The 21,877-nt window shown below is 39.6% G+C and overlaps 1 protein-coding gene across 5 annotated transcripts in view; it reads left to right on the plus strand.

Moving 5' to 3' along the window:
- Window positions 1-21,877, plus strand: part of DOCK8 (dedicator of cytokinesis 8) — a 414,444-nt gene that overhangs the window by 102,602 nt on the left and 289,965 nt on the right. For all 5 annotated transcript variants that reach the window (XM_033924987.1, XM_033924968.1, XM_033924979.1 and 2 more), the window contains exons 4-6: window positions 6,414-6,485; window positions 10,803-10,935; window positions 15,828-16,040. In XM_033924987.1, the coding sequence (XP_033780878.1) occupies window positions 6,414-6,485; window positions 10,803-10,935; window positions 15,828-16,040 (418 nt within the window). The remainder of the gene's footprint in view (window positions 1-6,413; window positions 6,486-10,802; window positions 10,936-15,827; window positions 16,041-21,877) is intronic.

Genomic DNA, 21,877 nt, shown 5'->3' on the forward strand with positions numbered 1-21,877 from the left:
TAGACCCTGATCGATTTTCAGAGAGTTGTGTTTGTGAGGAGCTAGCTAAAATAAAGGTAGACAAAGCGATGGGGCCGGATGGTGTACATCCGAGGGTGCTGAAGGAACTTAGGAAAATTCTGGTAGATCCGATGACTGACCTTTTCAATGAGTCTCTAGAGTTGGGAGTGGTAGCGGAGGACTGGAGAAGGGCAGATGTGGTCCCCCTCCACAAAAGTGGAAGTCAGGAAGAAGTAGGGAATTACAGACCAGTAAGTCTGACTTCTGTGGTAAGCAAATTAATGGAAATGCTTTTAAAACAGAGAATGGTCAAGTTTCTGGAATCCTGTGAATTACAGGACTGGAGGCAACATGGATTCACTAGAGATAGGTCTTGTCAGACAAATCTGATCAATTTCTTTGACTGGGTGACCAGAGAATTGGATAGAGGATATGCGTTAGATGTGGTGTATTTAGATTTTAGCAAAGCCTTTGACAGTGTTCCACTGTTTAATAATTAAACTGAGTGCCCTTGGGATGGGTCCCAAAGTGATGGGCTGGGTCAGGAACTGGTTTAGTGGAAGGTGACAGAGGGTTGTGATCAATGGAGATCGCTCTGAGGAAAGGGATATTACCAGCGGTGTGCCTCAGGGTTCTGTTCTTTTTAACATTTTTATAAATGATATTGCTGAAGGGTTGTCGGGTAAGATTTGCCTCTTTGCGGATGATATAAAAATCTGCAATAGAGTAGACATGCCGGATGGTGTGAATAACATGAAGAAAGACCTGGCGAAGCTTGAAGAATGGTCTGAAATTTGGCAGCTAGAATTTAATACTAAGAAATGCAAAGTCATACATTTGGGCTGCAAAAACCAGAGGGAACGGTACAATGTAGGGGGTGAAGAACTTATGTGCACAATGGAAGAGCAGAACTTGGGTGTGATTGTATGTGATGATCTTAAGGTGGCCAAACAGGTTGAAAAGGTGACGTTAAAGGGGTTAGATTTTATGTATTACTGTTAAATATGAAAGAAATTCAAGTGATGTACTTAATTTCAATTGTCAGTTTATTGATACACTTGTTGTTGTAAGATGTAAAAATGAATAAAGATTATTAAAAAAAAAAAGAAAAGGTGACGGCGAAAGCTATAAGGATGCTAGGTTTCATAGGGAGAAGTATGGCCGGTAGGAAAAAGGAGATATTGATACCTCTGTATAAGACACTGGTGAAACCTCATTTAGAATATTGTGTACAATTCTGGAGGGCGCACCTTCAAAAAGATATAAAAAGGATGGAGTCGGTCCAGAGGACGGCTACTAAAATAGTGAGTCTGGCAGGAAATGAGGGGGGCTGAGTGCAGAGTCTGGCAGGGGAGGGAGTGAGGGGTGCACAGGGCACATGAATATTACACCCCCCTCCCCCATTTTATATTTGAGTCAATCTTTTTTTCCTCCTTTTGGGGGGGAAAAAGGATACCTCGTCTTATACTCGAATCAACTTATATTCAAGTGTATATGGTAAAACAAAATTCTTTAACTGAAACTGCTTAATCTGAACAAAACCACTTGATTGAAGATGGAATCAACAGTAGGAGAAACAACACTTGCTTGAAGGTGGACCTAACTTGGTCTGTATTTCAGCTAGCACCGCCTTCATTAGGAGTCTAATTCCATGACAAATAATCTTTACAAATAGCACTGCATAAGCAATCCTCACACGAATTAGCAGATGGTTGCTATCAATCAAATGTTTTTGTTGAGATTGAGCAGTTTCAGTTAAAGGCTTTGGTTTTATTCATCCTGGCTCATCTGTCCTGGTTATTCCCATTACTTTTGTTTTCACTAGTCTAGGTTCCAGTCTTCAGCACCTTGGAAAACCTGGCCTGAAAACTCTAAGGTGGGGGTGGGGGGAGGTAAGAGAAAACCTCTTCAGGGCATTAGGCATCATTGTTGTCCCAAAAGACCTCAGACTGGCCATAGTTTTGAACCAGATCTTTTTTTCCTTTCATCCCTGATTACTTCTGAAGCACATTTCTGTCCCTGATAGTTAAAAAAAATTTCCAATTTTATTTAGAACTTACTGAATCACAGATTGGGAGCAATGTACAAAACAACAAAATATGGCACAAAGAATAATGGAGAGAATTATAGCAGGAGAAGTAAGAGAGAGATAAAGAAGAAAGAGGGGCATGATATAATGAACTACAATGTGTGATCTTGAGATTGGGACACTAGATCATTTTTTATACTATTGTCCTTTTATCTTGACTTTTTGGAAATCAATTTGGACTCAAATTGTTTATTGGAAAATCCTGTGGCATTATCGTATGACATGATTCTATTTGGTACGTCAATGAGAACAAAGAGCCAAATTTCATCAAACAATAAAATGCTTTTATTGATTATAACAGGAGTTGCCATACAACATATTACAAATAATTGGAAGAATTGGAGCAGACTCAATTACAGTTTTTGGTGGAATTCGTTATGTCACATTTATAAAATGGAAAGAACAATAGCCATACAAAAAGGAAACTATAAGAAATTTAAAGAGATGGGGGCCATTAACAAATTATTGTAATGAATAGATACCATTTTTCCATTACAAGTACATTGAATATGATGGGGTGGGAGGGAGGGATTTTTATTTTGAATTTTATTAAATGTTTGGAGTAATAGGAAATAAATTATATATGATATATGTGATTGTATAGGGTATGGTAGGATTGGGAGAGAGGAGGTGAAATTTAATATGGAATTTGTTAGAAATTCAAGTGATGTATTCAATTTTAATTGTCATTTATTGATACACTTGTAAGTTGTAAAAATGAATAAAGATTTTCTTTAAAAAAAAAAGAGTGGGGACAGTGAGACAGTAGGAAAGGAAGCAGTAGTCGTGTCCAGTAGTTCTCCCCAGGGGAAGAACCATCTCATGTATAAGCAAAAGCATCTCTTAAGAGGTATGTTTTTAATTGGATCTTAAAGTTCTGTAGGGAGTCAAACTGGTATGGGTGGTGGGGGAGCACATTGCAGAGAATGAGATCAATAACTGAGAAGATGGAGTGCCGTGTAGTTTCAAAGGTTATCTGACTGAAAAAAGAAATAACCAGGAGAGTTTCATCGGTAAAGGGTCATTTTGTACAAGAGCGATTTTCTTTTTTCTTTTATAATTCTTTATTCATTTTAAAACTTTCATCAAGTGTACAAATAATCATAATAAACACAATTAGTCTGAGCACTTGAACATCTTATCATCACAACTTATAAGTAGAAATGTAACCCTCACCCCACCCTCCCTCAAATCCCTCTTATTCATTATAAGATCATATATTTGAAACCCTCACCCCACCCAATACTAAATGGTGTATAATTAATAGAAAAATGGCATCTAATCATGACAGAAAGATGTTAATGGCTCCCATATTTTAATAAAATTCTTATAATTTCCATTCTGTACCGCTATTGATCTTTCCATTCTATATATGTGACATACTGAATTCCACCAAAAATTAAAATTAAGCCTACTATGATCTTTCCAGTTGTTGGTAATATGTTGGATGGCAACTCCAGTCAAAATCATTAAAAACTATTTTCAACGACTCCTATCTTTTCAGGCAGCTTCTAGTGGTAAAGTGTTTGTAAATCTGTTAATTAGCTCTGTCTCTTACCAGCAGTTCAGGAAATTATTGAAAACCTACTTATTTAAGAAATTTTTGTAATTTCTAGGCCAAATGACACGATGGGTTATGGGGAGTCAATGTGTGCTCCTTAAGGAGAGGAGTAACATGAGCAAATTTCCTTAAACCGGTACCTTATTTCCCCATGTATAGGCCACCCCTTTGTATAGGCCGCAGGAAACGCCGATTTACGTTCTAAAATTCTTAGATAAGCTGCTCCATGTTACTATCCGCGGCTTATCTAAGATTTAAAAAGTAAATCGGCCTATACAATGGGGCGGCTTCCCCCCTTAAATACCTCCCTTGCTGGTAGTAAGATCGGGCGTGTTTTCATGTGCAGGCTTTGTTGAGTGGAACAAATGTCCTGGATGGCTGCCTGCAGCCTCCTCCACGCTGTGCAGGGCAGGAGCGATGTTTGCTATCTCAAGCCTCTGTCCTGCGTCGTATTTAATATATGTTTTGTTTGTTATGTTTCAGCTTTTATGTATGTTTTATTGTACCGTACTTAAAATTGTGGATATACAGGATACAAATGTTTTTTTAAATAAATAAGTTTATAAGACTGGTCCAGCACTGGAATAAGTTACCTGGGGAGTCAGATCCTAAGTTGATTTTAAGAGCAGATTAAACAACCATAAGTTTGACAGTATAAGGCTGGGCTCCTGTGCTGTTTCTCAATCTGTAAAGCACCACTGTTGTATGATTTTTCTATGTCACTATATACCAATAAAAAAGATTTAAACAAACATCCATTTGTGAGGGTTAGGTGTATAATGTATAAAATCTCTTCATACCTCTTCCAACCCTCATTTTTCTATGATTCAAGCACTAACACTATGAAAATGCATTATTTTTTAAAATTCTACAGTTACAGCAAATTAATTGCTTGTCATTTTTCATTTTGCTTTTCTTAATTCCCAATAAAATATCCATGTTTGATACTTTTGAAAGCTCTATAAACTGGTGCCTTATTTTAGGCGCTATAAAAGAGCATTCTAAGTGCTATTTCTATAGTAGCTTCAAGGTATATCTACAGTATGAGGCCATTATAGAATAATAGCACAGTTGCAATGGTGCACCAAAATGTATTAATTTATTTATTCAATTTTCTATACTTTCTATAATTTTTTCAGTTTTCCAGCAGAGCTCAAAATGGTTAACTCAGGTACTCAAGCATTTTTCCCCAGTTCATCCCAGCGGGCTCACTATCTAGCTAGGAATGCCTACATACAAGCAAGAAAGAAGCACCAAGGACCTCCAAGAATGAGCAAGCATGGATACTTTATTGAACAACCCGACATGTGGGCTGTGTTTCAGCGTAACGCCTGCATCAGGAGTCAGCCTTAGTGATGCACCTTAAATGACATACAGTATTATGCTCTAAAAAGGGCAAAAACCACAAAAGCTCATCATTGTTTTGTTCAAGTAGCAAAACATTCCCTTTTGTGATCAGACACATCAGAAGATGGCCCTAACTAATACATTCTGAATATCTGAAGAGAAGCACAGTGCAAGGACACAGTACGCTAACAAAGGAGACAGGGCCATGGTCATAATCAAAGAGGAGCATTTCTTCTTCTGGAAGTAACACAAACAAAAAAGGGTTAATTTTTTTAATGGGGTTCCTATACAGAAAAATCAATAAAAGCACTTATGTTATACAGTATATGCAACATAGGCATTTATGTGCCTGTATAAACTAAACTCCTTCAGTGGCTCTCAGTAGTACACAAATTCTCTTCCACAAATTTAAATCTGCTCCAGAAAAGGTGTAAATATGTGTGTGTGTTCTCAATGTTTATGCATTTATATGAAATATGCATATATATCACAACTTGTCCACTGCTCTGTCCACAATTTGCCTTTGGGAAATACATGTATGTAAAAGCAGATACTATATTTCAGTGTGCTTTTTGTGCATGTCCAGCATATTATCTTCTTCCCTCCCCTTTTTTGTCTTCTTTTCACCCTCCCCAGCTGTCCAGCCTCCCAACCCCTACTATGTCCAGTCCCCCCTCTTACTCTTTCCTCTGCCACTGCCACCTTGTGGCCGTCCTTTAAAATGCACATGTGGCCTTTGAGTAACTGAACACGTTCTCCAGGGCTGATGCATCCTACCCCTTCTGACAAAACGTTCTGGTTAGAGGGGTAGACATAGCCGACCTTGAGTGCTCGTGGGTTCTCAGAGGCCCACCTGCTGCTCATGCAAGCTGTGCTGATGCAATGCCACTTCCCCATTCCCCAACTGCTGCTGCCCTAACCAGACATATTGTTTGCCTGGTAGCAGGGCTGGTCCTGCACATAGAGTTAGCTGGCCATAAAAAAAAAAAAAAAAGGCTAAATTGTGATGCACCTGGGATAAGCTTTGGTTGGTTAGTGCAAATTTCAGATTTAACTAAATTTACGTACCCAAATTTGGTGAAGATAGATTTAACCAGACATTTAGCTGTTTACTGTGATTAAATAGCTGAACAAAGTTAAGCAGTTAAAATTTAAGCAGGTCATTTTGCTACCTCTGAATACATGGCCAAGAGAATATCAAGAGTGATTAAAACCATTGAATTATGTCAATAAACAGTCAAGATCATGCTTGCCAAGCAGAGGAAAAATGTCTTTCAAGGAAATATTTTATACACATGAGTACAGAATTCACCCTTGTATGTCAGGCAAAGATAAAGCATTTTCTTTATATCCTAGGGCTAAGCATTTTTTCTCCAGTTGTAACATGTTTTTCTTTTTCATTTCTGGTCTCCTCAGGGCTGAGCTGGATCCACATGTCAGGGACTGTGTTCAGACATATATTCGGGAGTGGCTGATCGTAAACCGAAAGTAAGTTGCTTGTTTTTATTAAATCCAGCCGGGTGTGAAGCCTCGTGGCACTTTGGCAAGCACTGTATTATTGTATATTTAACTCCAAAGATGGTTGGAAGAACAAAAAAAGGGTTTGTAGACAATGTACTATAGTGGCTGTTATTTGTTTGACCAAATTGGCTGAAAGCCTGGAAGATTCTGTTTGGTTCTTAAAAAGGAGCATTAGAGCTTCTGATGTTAAGAAAGCTTTCCTCCAGTTTTCCCAGTTTTTAAAAATAACCCCATACCACCCCCTCATTACAAATATATTACAGTGGTACCTCGGTTTACGAGTGCACCGGTTTGCGAGTGTTTTGCAAAATCGGTGCCTCGGAAACCGAGCATGGCTCGATTTACGAGCACCCCTCCCCCCCCCCGCATTCCGGCACCCCCCCTGCGATCTAGCCCCCCCCCCCCGATCCGACCCCTCCGACATGCTCAGATGCTCAAGGCCCAGCAGAGGAGGAAGCCGATTTTCAAGAGTGCCCAGATGAGGGTAAGAAGCGGCGGGGGGGTGCCCAATTGTGTTGGGGGGGATGTCGGATTGTGTCGGGGGGTGCCCAATCGTGGCGGGGGGGGTCAGATCGTGGCGGGGGGGTGCCCAATCGTGTCGGGGGGGGTCGGATCGTGGTGGGGGGGTGCCGGTTCGAGGCAGGGGAGGTGCCGGATCGCAGGGGGGGTGCCTGATCTGGGGGGGGGCCTTCGAGGGGAGCAATGCTGGTTCTTGGGGGGGGGGGGAACGCATCAAAGCGAGTTTCCATTATTTCCTATGGGGAAACTCGCTTTGATAAATGAGCATTTTGGATTACGAGCATGCTCCTGGAACAGATTATGCTCGTAATCCAAGGTACCACTGTATTTCTTTTATTTTACATTTGTTGACCAGGAAAGACCAAATCTATTGGTTACCTCTCAATCTCTGAGGCACAAGTATGAGGTAGATTTTCAAAGTCGGGTACAGCAGCCAAGAGATAGACTGTGTTTTGGTTAGCTATCATAGTCTCATTTTTAGCCAGATGAAATTTTGCTTCACTGTAGCTGGTTAGATTTAAGCTTGCTATGTCAGCATTCAAAGCTAATCACACAGTGCTGAAAATGAGTGCTCGCTGGACAATTTATTTTCTTTGTCTCAGTTGTGTTCCCTGGACTTCCTGCTTTTTGAATGGCAACAAATACACTTCTCCCTCTGTATTCGTGGTTTCAGCAATCGCGGTTTCAATAATTCATGGTTTTTAGCTCGCTGGCTCCTCTTCCCTCCTCCTCCCCCCCCCAATTACATCAGCTTGTATAAAGAAATCGCTGATTCCAAGCGTTTACAGAGAAAATCGCTGATTCCCGGCACTTTCTTCTCTGTGTTTTGCCTCTCCTTCAGGAACAGGCCAGGCCTCCCACCATGTTATTCGCGGTTTCACCATATTCACAAAGGTTTTTAATAGAAAACAGCGAATAATGTTTTTTTTTCTTTTGCATAGAGCATTTTGGACCCCAGTTAGATTACAGAAGTTGGAATAGTTCAAAGTCTAATAGATGCTGGCATTGTAATCTTGGAATAGGGACTTTAGATCATCTTTTGGAATTCCATCTGGGATCAAGTAAATTGTTTATTAGAAAATCATGTAGCACTTTCTTATGATACAGTTTTATTTGGAACAGCTATGAGAAAAAAAGTCAGATATCATCATTTAACAATAAATTTTTATTAATCATGACTGGAGTCGCTATTCAACATATCGCCAACAATTGGAAGGATTGCAGTAAACTTAATTTCACCTTTTGGTGGAACTCATTATGTCATGTGTTCAAAATGGAAAGATCAATAGCTGTACAAAATGGAAATTATAAGACCTTTTCTATGCTTTTGGTGGAGTTCGGTGTGTCTTATGTATGAAATGGAAAAAACATTGGCAATTAAAAAAGGATATTTTAATAAATTTAAAGATGTTTGGGGGCCATTAATAGATTATTATAGTAAATAGATTATTATAATAAATAAATTGTATTTAACCCCATTTATTATGTATGTGTGGAGGGTGGGGGGTGGGGGGGTTTAAAAGTGTTGGATATTTATAAAGATATATATATGGGGTTGAGGGAGATAATTCTTGTGGTGTGAAATTTGTAATAATTTCAAGTGGAAATATATATTATGAAGTGATTTATTGTACACTTGTTTGAAAATTTATAATGAATAAAGAAATTAAAAAAAAAAAATAAGACCTTTTCTAAAATATGGGGGCCATTTGACATCTTTTAGTGATGATTAAACACCAGTTACTCTATTGAAATATACACCATGAATAATAGAGAGGGGGAAGGGTTCTTATTTTATTGTGTATACTATTAATAATAATGGGAAGGGGGGGTGGGTTATGGGTTTATGTATATACAATTGTTGTTTCTCTTGATAGATTTACAAGTGATGTTTTCAAAAATATGTACACTTGTTGAAAGATTAATAATGAATAAAGATTTTCAGAAAAAAAACAAAACAGCGAATAACATGAAAAAGTTATTTGCGGTTTTTCTGTATTCGCGGGTCTGTTAATCCCCTATCACAGCGAATACGGAGGGAGAAGTGTAGTTACCTAGTGAAACTAAATGGTCTTCATTTTTTTTTATTTTTAATTGGGTTTCTCCTGCTCCTTTATACTTCCATCTCAGTCAGGGCCAGACAGAGATCTAGATCCCCTGAGCTTTTATGAGTAATTCTTCCCATTCTCTTCTTTTCCTATCCTCTTCCTATCCACTGCTGGATATTGATAGGGCTGACTTGATGATTAAGCAGACTAGGTGGTTTCTTAGGGCAGCATCTTCTGAACAGCAGCAGAGAGCACATGTAGGCAAAGAAAACCAGGTGTGCAGAGTCAAGGAGCCATCACTGCAAACTTTTACCTAGAGTAGGATTTTTCAATCGGTGTGCCACCGGAGTTTTCTGTCACTCCCGTCCTATCATCAGCCAGCGACCCTGCATTATAAGGTTTCTTCTGTAGTGGTCAGTAGCAGCGGGCAGCAATACAGATAGCCTGCCAGCGCCAATCCTCAAGTCTTCACTCTGATGTAACGTCCTGCTTCAGTGTAGGCAGGAAACATTGGTGAGATGGCTTGGGTTTGCCTGAGCAGGATGCCTGAATCACTGCCTGCTGCTACCACCATTGACCGCTGCTGCTGACCTCTACAGGAATTCAGGTGAGGGGAAAACAGGCAAAATTCCCTTCCTTTTTGATGCTGAGTCTGTGCTTCACCTATTATGAACTTCAGACCTTAGGTTCCAGGTTTTGTCACTTTCTCTGCCCTGAGCCTCCCTCCCTGACTTTGGCACCACCTGGTGCATGGTCCATCTGTCACAAAAGCCAAGACTTTTTCCACATTAGGAACATTCAAGACTATATGGCAAAATCTTACCTTAGGGGAGGCTAGGACAGTTGTGCTCAGTCTCTTTGCAGCTTTGACCTCATGATTGCAGCCAAATTAAATTGTGTGACCCTAATAATGCACCTATGGAGAGCCAACTTGGGTCATGACCCATTTGGGTGGTGGTGGGTAGGGGATCAGAGCAGGTTGTCAGTAATGACCTTACTGGCAACTCTGCTTTGTCTAATCAGAATTGAATAAAGTCATATGGTGGCTCTGTTACTTCACTTTGAAGGCAATAAACAGAAGGAAGGAAAATAACATGGTATCTTTTTGTATTGGACTAACTTAATACATTTTTGACAAGCTTTTCAAAAGTAGAACTGGCTTCTTCAGTTAGGTCATCAAAATTTATCATTGGCTTATCTACTGTGAGCAAGTTATTGATTAGGGGGGAGGGGGGAGATAAATTCTGATGTGGATTTTAACAGAATATTAAGTGTTGTATCTGAATTTAAAATGTTATATATGCTGTTACACTTATTGTAAGTTTTTAAAAATGAATAAAGAATATTAAAAAAAGAAAGGTTGCTTGAACCCCATCAGCAGCTGTTTTCTAAATCCTTTTGTTTTTAGTTCACACTCCGCTTATTTAGATCCATGTTGGGTGGTTGTTTTTTTTAAATTCTTTATTCATTTTATAATTCACAACAAGTGTACAGTAAATATCAAACAATTAGAATACAATATCACTTGAAAATCTACCATATCATACAACAAAAAGATATATCCCCCACCCCCTCCCACTTCCATATACAACAAAAAATATACCACATGAATATAATATCTTATCATTCATATATATTATAAATAGAAATACAACCCCTCCCCCGATCCAATTCTTCCTTGTTAATCTTTACCTGCTTGTCTCTTATTTCATGTAAGAAACCAGGGGAACTCTGGCAGTTGCAGCTTTAGCCGAGTTGGATCACAAAAGGATTTCTTGAAAAATAAGACACTTCAAAAGCAGACATTTGAATCTGATGACACACTGGATTATGGCAATCAGAACGATCAGGTAATGTGGTTTACGAGCATGCTTCTGGAACGAATTATGCTCGTAAACCAAAGGTTCCACTGTATTTTTATGAGGTGTTTGTAAATTGGAAAGTGGGTGGGAGAAAATAAGTCTTGTTTTTATTCTATTAAGTATATTGTGCTGTAATGATAATAATTTATGTAAATGCATCTTCTTTTGTGCACAATTGGTGTTCTAAAAATGAATAAAGAATTTAAAAAAAAAATTTTTTTTTGCATAATATACACAAATGAGTGAACAATATTAAAACAATAGATACAAAACATTAGTCATGAGATGCTGTAAGAATATTATGTTAACAAGCACCAAAAATATATTAATCACAATATTTAAGCAAAGATTCCCAAATTTTGTTAAATCTTCTCAAGTTACCACACTTTACTGCAAGTATTTTCTCATATTCTTCATGTAATATTATTGTTTGGGTGTTATATAATATGTCAGAAGTATGCATGATTAACATGCTTCAATAGTCACTCTGCCTCAGTTAAAATATCACATCATTTATATTAAAATGTTTTTTATTAATTAACCATGAAACCATAATAACCAATATACAGCATATCATGCACAATACACAGTTATAACTCTGGTTTACACAGCAACAATACCAAAAAATGTCACAATGTTTAAAGCAAGAGTGTCCAACCTTCGGCCCAAGGCCACATGTGGCCCTGTGAAGTATTTTGTGTGGCCCCAGTCAAGGGCGATGCAGTGTTTTCCTCTGCTGCCCCTGGGTGTTTGCCATCTTGCCAGTTCCATCCTCTGTCTTGCTGCAGAGTTTGCGCAGCCTCAGAAACAATTTTTTTGGCCAATGCGGCCCTGGGAAGCCAAAAGGTTGGACAGCCCTGGTTTAAAGCATTCCTTGTTAAATTCCTGTATTACCCTGATGGTAGCCATATTTTATCTCTCCTCTGCTAAATCATGTTTGCTGTGAAGTCACGAATGACAAAACCACTGATTTTCTTTTATCCAGTCCTCGGAGTAACAATTCCAAGATCCTACAGTGAGGGACAGAAATCTAATCTATAGAGTGTCACTTTATGTGATGACTGCTTCCCAATTTCCCAAAGCTGTGAATGTTGTCTGCACATGTGAAACAGCAACAGTTACCAGGCCAGCCCAACTTAACCAATTTCAAAAATGATATGAATATTTTAGACTTAATGATTTAGAGGAAATTTCGATTGGAATTTTATGGGATGCTTTCAAAGCAACTTTGAGAGGACAAATTATATCATATTCTGCATATAAAAAGAAACTGTTAAGAAAACAATATGTGAATTTGGAAAAAGAAATTAAGAATTTGGAATTAAAATTGGTTAATAAATGGGAACAGGAGACATTTCAAATATTGTTTAAAAAAAATGTGAATATAATGAAATTTCCTCTGGGTTAGTAAGGAAAGATATTTTTGCTCAGCAGGTGGTGTATTATGGTAGTGCAAATAAGGCTGGAAGATTATTGGCAAATTATTTAAAATAAAAGAAAAGGAAGGAGAAAATAAGCATAATTAAAGATGAGTTAGGAAATTCTCATTCTCAAATTGGAAATATATTAAAACAATTTTTAAAATATTATAAGTCATTATATTCTTCGGAGTCTTATTTAAATAAAGAGAAAGATGGGATGGATTTTTTGAGTTTAGTTGAAGGTCGTAAGGTTCCTGATCATATAAAAAGAAGTTTAGATAAACCTATATCATTAAAAGAGTTACAAATGGCATTGAAATCCCTTAGAGTTGGGACCGCTTCAGGTGGAGATGGATTTACAGTAGAGTTTTATAAAGAATTTCAAATTTCCCTACTACCGTATTTATTAAAATTATATCAGGATCAACTGAATAAAGGTTGTATATCAGGCACTATGGCAGAATCTTTAACTATTGTTTTGCCAAAGCCAAATAAAGATCCAACATTGGTTTCAAACTACAGGCCTATATCTTTAATAAATGTAGATGGTAAATTATTAGCTAAGATTTTAGCATTAAGATTGGCTAAAGCTCTTCCGCATATAATAGGAATGAATCAAACTGGATTTGTTGCTCAAAGACACTCTTCTAATAATACTAGACTGGCATTTCAGATGTATTATTTAACAAAACAAATTAATGATCCGGCTTTTTCGGTTTCACTAGATGCTGAGAAGGCTTTTGATCGTGTAGAATGGAGTTTCATGTATCAAGCTATGGAATGGTTTGGTATTGGATCCGGATTTATACAAATGATACAAGCATTGTACAGCTCCCCAACTTATATATAAATAATAATTTTTCGGATGCTTTTAAGTTGCAGAGGGGAGTTAGACAAGGTTGTCCATTATCTCCTTTGCTCTTTGATATAGTTCTTGAACCCTTATTATTAGCTATTCGACAGGCAAAGGACATACAGGGTATTCCATGTGCTGGAGTGGAATATAAAGTATCTGCTTATGCAGATGACATCTTGCTTCATTTGAGGAATCCGGAAACAACAATCCCATGTCTACTGAAGGTCATAGATACATTTGGAAAATTCTCAGGATACAAAATAAATTGGACTAAATCAGAGATTTTACCTTTAAATGTGCATTTGTACAAAAGGTATACTTGATTCTTTCCCTTTTATATGGAAAGAGGATGGAATAAAGTACTTAGGTATTTGGCTGAATAAAACACTTGAAGAGACAATGAGAATAAATGAAAAATTTTTATTACAAAAAGTTACAGAGTTGTGTGAGCAATGGAATCCTTTACATTTGTCCTGGTGGGGAAGAGTACAAACTGTAAAAATGATGATTTTGCCTGTGGTTTGCTATCAATTGGGAATGATACCAGTGTTTTTTCAGGGGTCTTTCTATAAAAAATTAAATAGTATTCTGGTTAAATTTATTTGGCTGGGTAAAATTGCAAGAGTGGCTTTAGTGTCTTTGCAAAGACCAATTGAGGAGGGTGGGGTAAATTTTCCCAATTTTTATAGGTATCATCAGGCCTATATCATGCGCCAAGGTATGTATTGGGTCCTCCCAGAGCTTTTGGAACAATTACCAGAGTGGTTAAGGGTGGAGAGATCACTTATCTTTCCACTTAGGCTTGATCTTTTGCTTGGTATAAAAGTGCCTAGAATACGTAAGGACAATAGAGTATTAATGGATACTTGGAAAACATTAAGGTTTGTAGACAAATTAACTACTGATTCTATTTTAAAATCAAAACAACAGACTATTTGGGTAAACTCCAAGATACAAATAGGCGGGTTTAAGGTTGTCTGGAAAGATTGGATTAATGCAGGTATAAGATCATTAACGGAAGTAATTGATAATGGTAAGATGCTTGAATTTTCACAATTGCAACATAAATATGGTCTGAATAAAAAACAAAATTATAAGTGGTTGCAATTGAAGCAGGCTATTCAGGTGGGGTTCCCTGAATGGAAATCTTTAAATGATCATTACAGCTTAGAATTCTTATGTTTCCAGGCAGATTTTCTGGGTCACCAGGCCGCAAAGTGGTATAAAATTATATCTAATTATTTGAATAAGAAGCCTAAAAATGGATTAAGAGATATTTGGAGCATTGAGATTAAGCATCAGATTAATGCATCTCAATGGCCACGTATTTGGTCTTGGAGAATTAAAGGTACGATGTCAGCATCTATTAGGCAAACATGGTTTTTTTTGTTGCATAGAGCATTCTGGACCCCTACTAGATTACAAAAATTAGATTGCTCTAAGTCTAATAGATGCTGGCATTGTAAAATTGAAGTTGGCACTCTAGACCATCTTTTATTTTATTGTCCATGTATTCAGGCATTTTGGATATCAATATGGGATCAAGTTAATATGTCGATGGAGAGTCATGTGGCTTTATCCTATGACACAGTGATTTTTGGAATGTGTATGAGGGCCAAATGCCAAATATCTGCAGCAAACAATAAATTATTGTTGATTCTTACGGGAGTGGGAATTCAACAGATAACAACTAATTGGAAAGACTGTTCTAGATTGAATTGTAATTTTTGGTGGAACTCAGTTTGTCATATGTATAAGATGGAAAGATTTCTTGCGATACAGAGGGGGTATTTTAAAAGATTTCAAGAGGTGTGGAGTAAAGTTTATTCTTTTTCCTTAGGGGATAATATATAGAAATGGGATGGGATGGGAGGGATAGGGAGGGAAAAATATTGGAAATATGTTGTTATGAAAAATAAGTAGATATATGTAATAGGATGGGATATTTATTGTTGTGCATTACTGGGTATAGTAAAATGTTTAAAGTGTTTGAGGAAGAAGGATGGGGGAGGGACAGATTTCATGTCAGATTAATTGTATTATCAAAAAGGGATGTATAATTATATATAAATTTGGAAGGAATATTTTATTGATATGGAAAAGGGTGGGAGGTGGGGGGAATAAAAACATGTATAATAATATTATTTAAGAATGCCAAGTGTGTTATGTAAATTAATTGTAATAATACTGTACACTTGTTGAAAGAAATAAAAAGGAATAAAGATTTTAAAAAAAAATAAAAATGATATGACAGTAAATTGACAGTGATAATCTATACTGCGGGGTAAATATTCAGTGGTATGCAAAAGACTAGTTCTCAGCTCAGAAGAATGTAGTAGTAGAATCTTTAGTAGATTTTTTTTTTTTCATTAATCACAGTGACATCTGTAGCAGCAGTTTTTGCATATTTTGTTTGTAAAGTGTATTTTTTTTGTGTGTTAATTTTATAATATTTTCAATATTTTAAGCTTTGCGACACCACTATATTTTGCGTTTAAGTTGGAAAACTAGTTTAACATTCTTGGGAACAGGTGAATGAGGGTGAGATATTGCTTTAGCATGCTTCCATGGTTTATAAATTAATGCAGTTTTCTGTGAATCAGATGGGCTGCAGGCCACTCACAGTCCTGTGCAATGAATCTGGAAGAATGCCCCTCTCCTCTTGTGACTTAGACCTGCGGGGTCTGCAACCTGATGTCCATCTGGATCGCTTATTGCAGCATGTTAGTGCGGAGGACTTTGTAAAGCAGAATGAGGAAGCCCGCCGGGCTAACCGCCTTGCTGAGCTCTTCGCCCTTTACCCAGCAGTGGACGAGGTAGGTTTCGATGCTATTGCAGAATTTCTGCCTAGTGTGCCAGAAACACCTAGCTATATATGTTCTCACCAAAATTGCAGAGCTGCTAAATGACTTCATCTCTGGAGGGAAATTTTGGCCATTCTTGATCTTTGAGCTTCTAATGCACTGCAGTTTGTGGTCCTGCCTTTTTCCACTTGAAATATCTGGTACAGTATACCCTCGTGAATTTGCGGTTCCGAATTTGTGGACTCAGTAATTCGCGTTTTTCCCTCACTTAGTAACCAACTTTTTTTCTGAACTAATGAGCGGGATTGAGTGCTGGTTTCTATTTGGGTTGTTTTCCCCATTCCAAGAAGCTGGGCTAATTGAAAATGTGTTTTATTGAACAATAGAGAAATGAACATAAAATACAGCAGAAGATAAAACAGCTGTTCAAAAAAAGTTTTTTGTATCTGACCATACCTGACCCCAACCCCTCCCCTTCCCCCCCACCCCCACCGACCCAAAAGCAAAAAGTTACAGAGAAGAAACAATGAATGCGGAATCTAAACAGAGGAAGGAGAAGATGTACAAAAGAAAACCTAGGAAATATAGCAAAATCATATGCAGGGTTCCCTACCCCTCACCCCAGCATTGTAAAGACAACTGGCAAGGAAAGGCGAAAGTAAAACAGATAGTTTATGCCTTGAAAATATATCATCACTCTGAGTAAAGAACAAGGTGCAAGACAAGGAAATAGCAAATATCTCAAGCCCACCCACTGGAGGAGACCCCAACGCCAGCAAAGTATAACAAGACATCAGGGCCCTGGACTATAGTACTGCTTTAAAACCGGGTTGCCCCTCTTAATCCTAGAGCTCCACCATATGTTAGCCTGATATGTTCAACCCCTTCAGAAACAGCAATGTCACGGAGACTAGTTGGGTCTGTGTTCACACGCCCCCCCCCCCCCACCTGTCGCTGTTCCGTCCCAGCTCCTGCTTCTGTTCTTTGACGATTACAGTACTCATCCGATATTCACAGTTTTTCAACATTCGCGGTCACTCCAAGAATGTAACCCCCGCAAATTTCGGGGGGAGTACTGTATATGCATTATAGGCAGCAGAATGGGATGGGCTTTGGGGCCATGGCCCAGTGGTGTACTAAGGAGGGGCATCCCCAGGCGCTGTGTTTGTGGGGGCACTTCTCTGACCCCTCCTGTGTGCCTCTTTTTTTTTTTTTTTTAAAATTCTTTATTGATTTTTAAAACTTACAATAAGTGTAACAACATATAACATCATTTCATACTTAAATACATCACTTAATAACCTATCAAAATTTAATTCATATTCCATATTCCTCCCTCTCCTATATTCAATTTGCACTCATAAGAAAACCAAAATACCACCCCCCTCCCCCACCTTGGACGTGTATTTTTAAGGGGAAAAAGTGGTATTCATTCATTGCAGTATTTTGTATCCTATGTGCCTCTTGAAATGTTTGCCAGCGCAAGCAGCATCTTCCACCTGCTGTTCATGTTGGCCCCAGATCCCTTCTGACTTCACTTCCTGGTCGTGGGATCAGGACTTGATGTCAGAAGGGAGCCGAGGCCAAGTGGAAGATGCCGCTTGTGCCAGCGAACATTTCAAGAGGTACGTGTGGGGTGGGAGGAGGCACTTGAGCATTGAGGGTTAGGAGGGCCAATGACGGGGGAGGCACATGGCGCAGCGATGCTGGGCGCCACTGCCCAGGCACCATCCTCCCTATTTATGCCACTGCTTGGCCCTACCAAGACAGCATCAGTAACTAAAGAGCTTGGGGGTCTGACCAGAGAATAGTTTATTTGGCCACTCCAACCAAAACGAAGTTCCAGTGCCCCTGCTAATTATGACTTGCAGATGGCCATGAAACAAATGTATGCTTCATAGATGGAATTTTCTCTGAAAAGCAGGACAAAATAATCTGATTGTGACTTGTTTTAGGATTTTGTTAGAATCTGTCTAGACAAGAGGAGCTTTTCCTTTAAAATACAAAATGCTCATACATCAAGAGAATTGTGCCAGAAAGGATGGGTGAGACCAAAACCCATAAAGAGGGTCACGTTGCAGCTCCAGGACCAGTAAAAAAGGAGCCACATATGGAATATGATCAGTGCAGATAGCCTGAAAGAAAAGCAGATGAGAAAGTAGAAACATAGGTCTTTTTAAAATATCTTTATTGAGTTTCTAAAGCTATCAAAAATGCAATACAATATCTATACAAATAATAATAATCATATATGCACTTATAATCAATCAGAATCCATATAACATTAACCCCCCACCACCACCCAACCAACTTTTTCATAAGGGAGTAGAACCATACAAAAGAAATACCCCCCTCCCGCCTTCCCTCCGGGTGTGAGTGTATTATACCAACAGAAATAAAGGAAAAGACAACTATAATGAATCCATAAAAGACATCAATGGGTAACATAGGTCTTAATCTGCCTTCATTTTTCTATCTACTCTGCTTAATCATGCCATCTACTATCCCCTCCTCTCCCTGAGAGATCCAATGCACTTGTCCAAGCTTTCATAAATTCAGATACACTTTTTGTCTCCACCACCTCCACCAGAAGGGCGTTCCAAACATTCACCCTCCTTTCTGTGAAAAAGTATTTTCTGAGGTTACTTCTTTATCTATGCCCTTTCACCATCATCCTATGCCCCTCATTCTAAACTTTCCTTTCAAATAAGTACATAAGTACATAAGTACATAAGTAGTCGCCTCCGCCGGGGCAGACCAGAGGTCCATCCAGCCCAGCGGTCCGCTCACGCGGCGGCCCATCAGGCATATTGCCTGGTCAGCGGTCCCTGACTAATTTTATTGCCTACCTCTACAGTTATCTCTAAACCTTCCACTGCTCTTATCTGTACCCCTCAATCCCTTTGTCTTCCAGGAACCTATCCAGGTCATCCTTGAAACCCTGTACTGTGCTATTCCTTATCACGGCCTCCGGAAGGGTGTTCCATGTGTCCACCACCCTCTGTGTGAAAAAGTACTTCCTTGCGTTTGTTTTAAACCTGTCCCCCTTCAATTTCATCGAGTGACCCCTTGTTCTTGTGGTTTCTTTCAAATTGAAAAATCTGTCTTTGTCAACCTTTTCGATGCCCCTCAGGATCTTGAAGGTCTCTATCATATCTCCTCTGAGTCTCCGCTTTTCCAGGGAGAACAGCCCCAGCTTCTTCAGTCTGTCAGTGTATGTAAGGTTTTCCATACCCTTAATCAGTTTAGTTGCTCTTCTCTGGACTCTCTCAAGCATTGCCATGTCCTTTTTGAGGTACGGTGACCAGTACTGTACACAGTATTCCAGATGCGGGCGCACCATAGCCCGGTACAGTGGCAGGATGACTTCCTTCGTTCTGGTCGAGATACCCTTCTTAATGATACCTAACATTTGGTTTGCTTTCCTGGAGGCTGTGGCGCATTGTGCCGACGCCTTCAATGTCGTGTCTACCATCACTCCCAAGTCTCTTTCCAGATTACTGACCCCTAGCATTGATCCCCCCATTTTGTAAGTGAACATCGGGTTCCTTCTCCCTATATGCATGACCTTGCATTTCCCTACATTGAAGCTCATTTGCCACTTTTTCGCCCATTCTTCCAATGTCGTAAGATCCCTTTGGAGATTTTCGCAGTCAACCGTGGTTTCAACCTTGCTGAATAGTTTGGTGTCATCTGCAAATTTGATGACCTCGCATTTTGTTCCCGCCTCCAGGTCGTCAATGAATATGTTAAACAGGAGCGGTCCCAGCACCGATCCTTGAGGAACCCCGCTCGTGACCCCTTGCCAGTCCGAGTAATGGCCCTTTACACCAACCCTCTGCTTCCTGTCTGCCAGCCAGTTTTTGATCCATCGGTGGACCTCCCCGTGTACCCCATGGTTCCATAGCTTCCTGAGCAACCGCTCATGTGGTACCTTATCGAAGGCTTTCTGGAAGTCTAGGTAAATTATGTCTATGGGTTCTCCTTTGTCCACCTGGTTGTTTACCCCCTCAAAGAAGTACAACAGGTTTGTGAGGCACGACCTACCCTTGCAGAACCCATGCTGGCTCGACCTTAGCTGTCCATTTTTTTCGATATGGTCACAGATGCTGTCCTTAATCAGTGCCTCCATCATCTTTCCCGGGACCGATGTGAGGCTTACCGGCCTATAGTTTCCCGGGTCGCCCCTCGAACCCTTCTTGAAGATGGGCGTGACATTAGCTATTTTCCAGTCCTCCGGGATCTCTCCAGTTTTTAGGGATAGGTTGCATATTTGCTGGAGTGTCTCTGCTATTTCATTCCTTAATTCCTTGAGCACCCTTGGGTGAATGCTATCCGGACCTGGCGACTTGTCGCTCTTTAGCTTGTCTATCTGCCTGAGGACATCCTCCTGGCTCACCTCTAATTTGACCAGCTTGTTATCTTGATCTCCATTTTCTATTTCCTCTGGTTCCGGAATGTTGGATGTGTCCTCCCTCGTGAAGACCGACGTAAAGAAGTCATTTAACTTGTCAGCTATTTCTTTTTCCTCCCTCACTACTCCCTTTCTATCCCCATCATCCAAGGGCCCCACTTCCTCCCTCGCTGGTTGCTTCCCCTTTACGTACCTGAAGAATGATTTGAAATTTTTTGCCTCTCCCGCTAGTCTCTCTTCATATTCCCTCTTTGCTCTCCTAACCACTCGGTGGCACTCCTTCTGGCTTTCCTTGTGTTCCTTTTGGTTGGCCTGCGTTTGATCCTGTTTCCATTTTTTGAACGATGCTTTCTTGTTACTGATCGCCTTTTTTACAGCTGCCGTTATCCATGCTGGGTTCTTTATTCGATTTTTCTTGCACTCTTTTCTGAACCTGGGGACGTACAGGTTCTGTGCTTCGTGCACCGTACGCTTGAGCAGGGTCCAGGCGCTTTCTACGGACTCTACCTTCCTTGTGCTGCCGTTGAGTTTCTTCCCCACCATTTTCCTCATTGCATCATAATTCCCTTTTCTGAAGTTGAGCGCTGTTGTTGTGGTTCTTTTCACCCTGGATGATCCCAGTTCTAGTCTGCACTGGATCATGTTGTGATCGCTGTTTCCCAGTGGGTCTAATACCGCTACTTCCTTTGCAGGTCCCTCCAGTCCACTGAAGATTAGATCAAGAGTAGCTTCTCCTCGTGTAGGTTCCATGACCAGCTGTTCCAGGAAGCAGTCCCTCGTGGCTTCCAGGAATTTGGTCTCTCTCTCGCAACTTGAGTGCCCGATACTCCAGTCTATCCCAGGGTAGTTGAAGTCTCCCATCACCACCACACTTCCATTCTTGCATACCTGCCGCAGTTCCGCCTCATGTGCATTTATGCCACATAGGTATTTAAACATCTCTATCATATCTTCCCTCTCCTGCTTTTCTTCCAAAGTATACATATTGAGATCTATAAGTCTGTCCCCATATGCCTTATAATGAAGACCAGGCATCATTTTAATAGCCTTCCTCTGGACCGACTCCATCTTGTTTATATTTTTTTTAAGGTGCGGGCTCCAGAATTGTACATAGTATTCTAAATGAGGTCTCACCAGAGTCTTAAAGAGGGACATCAATACCTCCTTTTTCCTACTGAAAATACCTCTGCCTATGCACCCTAGCATCCTTCTAGCTTTTGCCGTCACCTTTTCAACCTGTTTAGGGTGACATCATCCATGGAACCCAGTGCCAACTTTCCCTCCAACCTTTTCAGATTACTTAAGTTCTTCTAGAGTCATGACTCCGACAGCTAGAGAGTCCCACAAGTGAGAATATAATGCCTGTAGCAGATGTTCTCCAAAGACAGCAGGCATATATTCTCACAACTTGCTCACTTCCCCTAGTTGGCTTCTT

Source organism: Geotrypetes seraphini, chromosome 1, assembly GCF_902459505.1.
Source record: "Geotrypetes seraphini chromosome 1, aGeoSer1.1, whole genome shotgun sequence".
Classification (NCBI taxonomy): domain Eukaryota; kingdom Metazoa; phylum Chordata; class Amphibia; order Gymnophiona; family Dermophiidae; genus Geotrypetes; species Geotrypetes seraphini.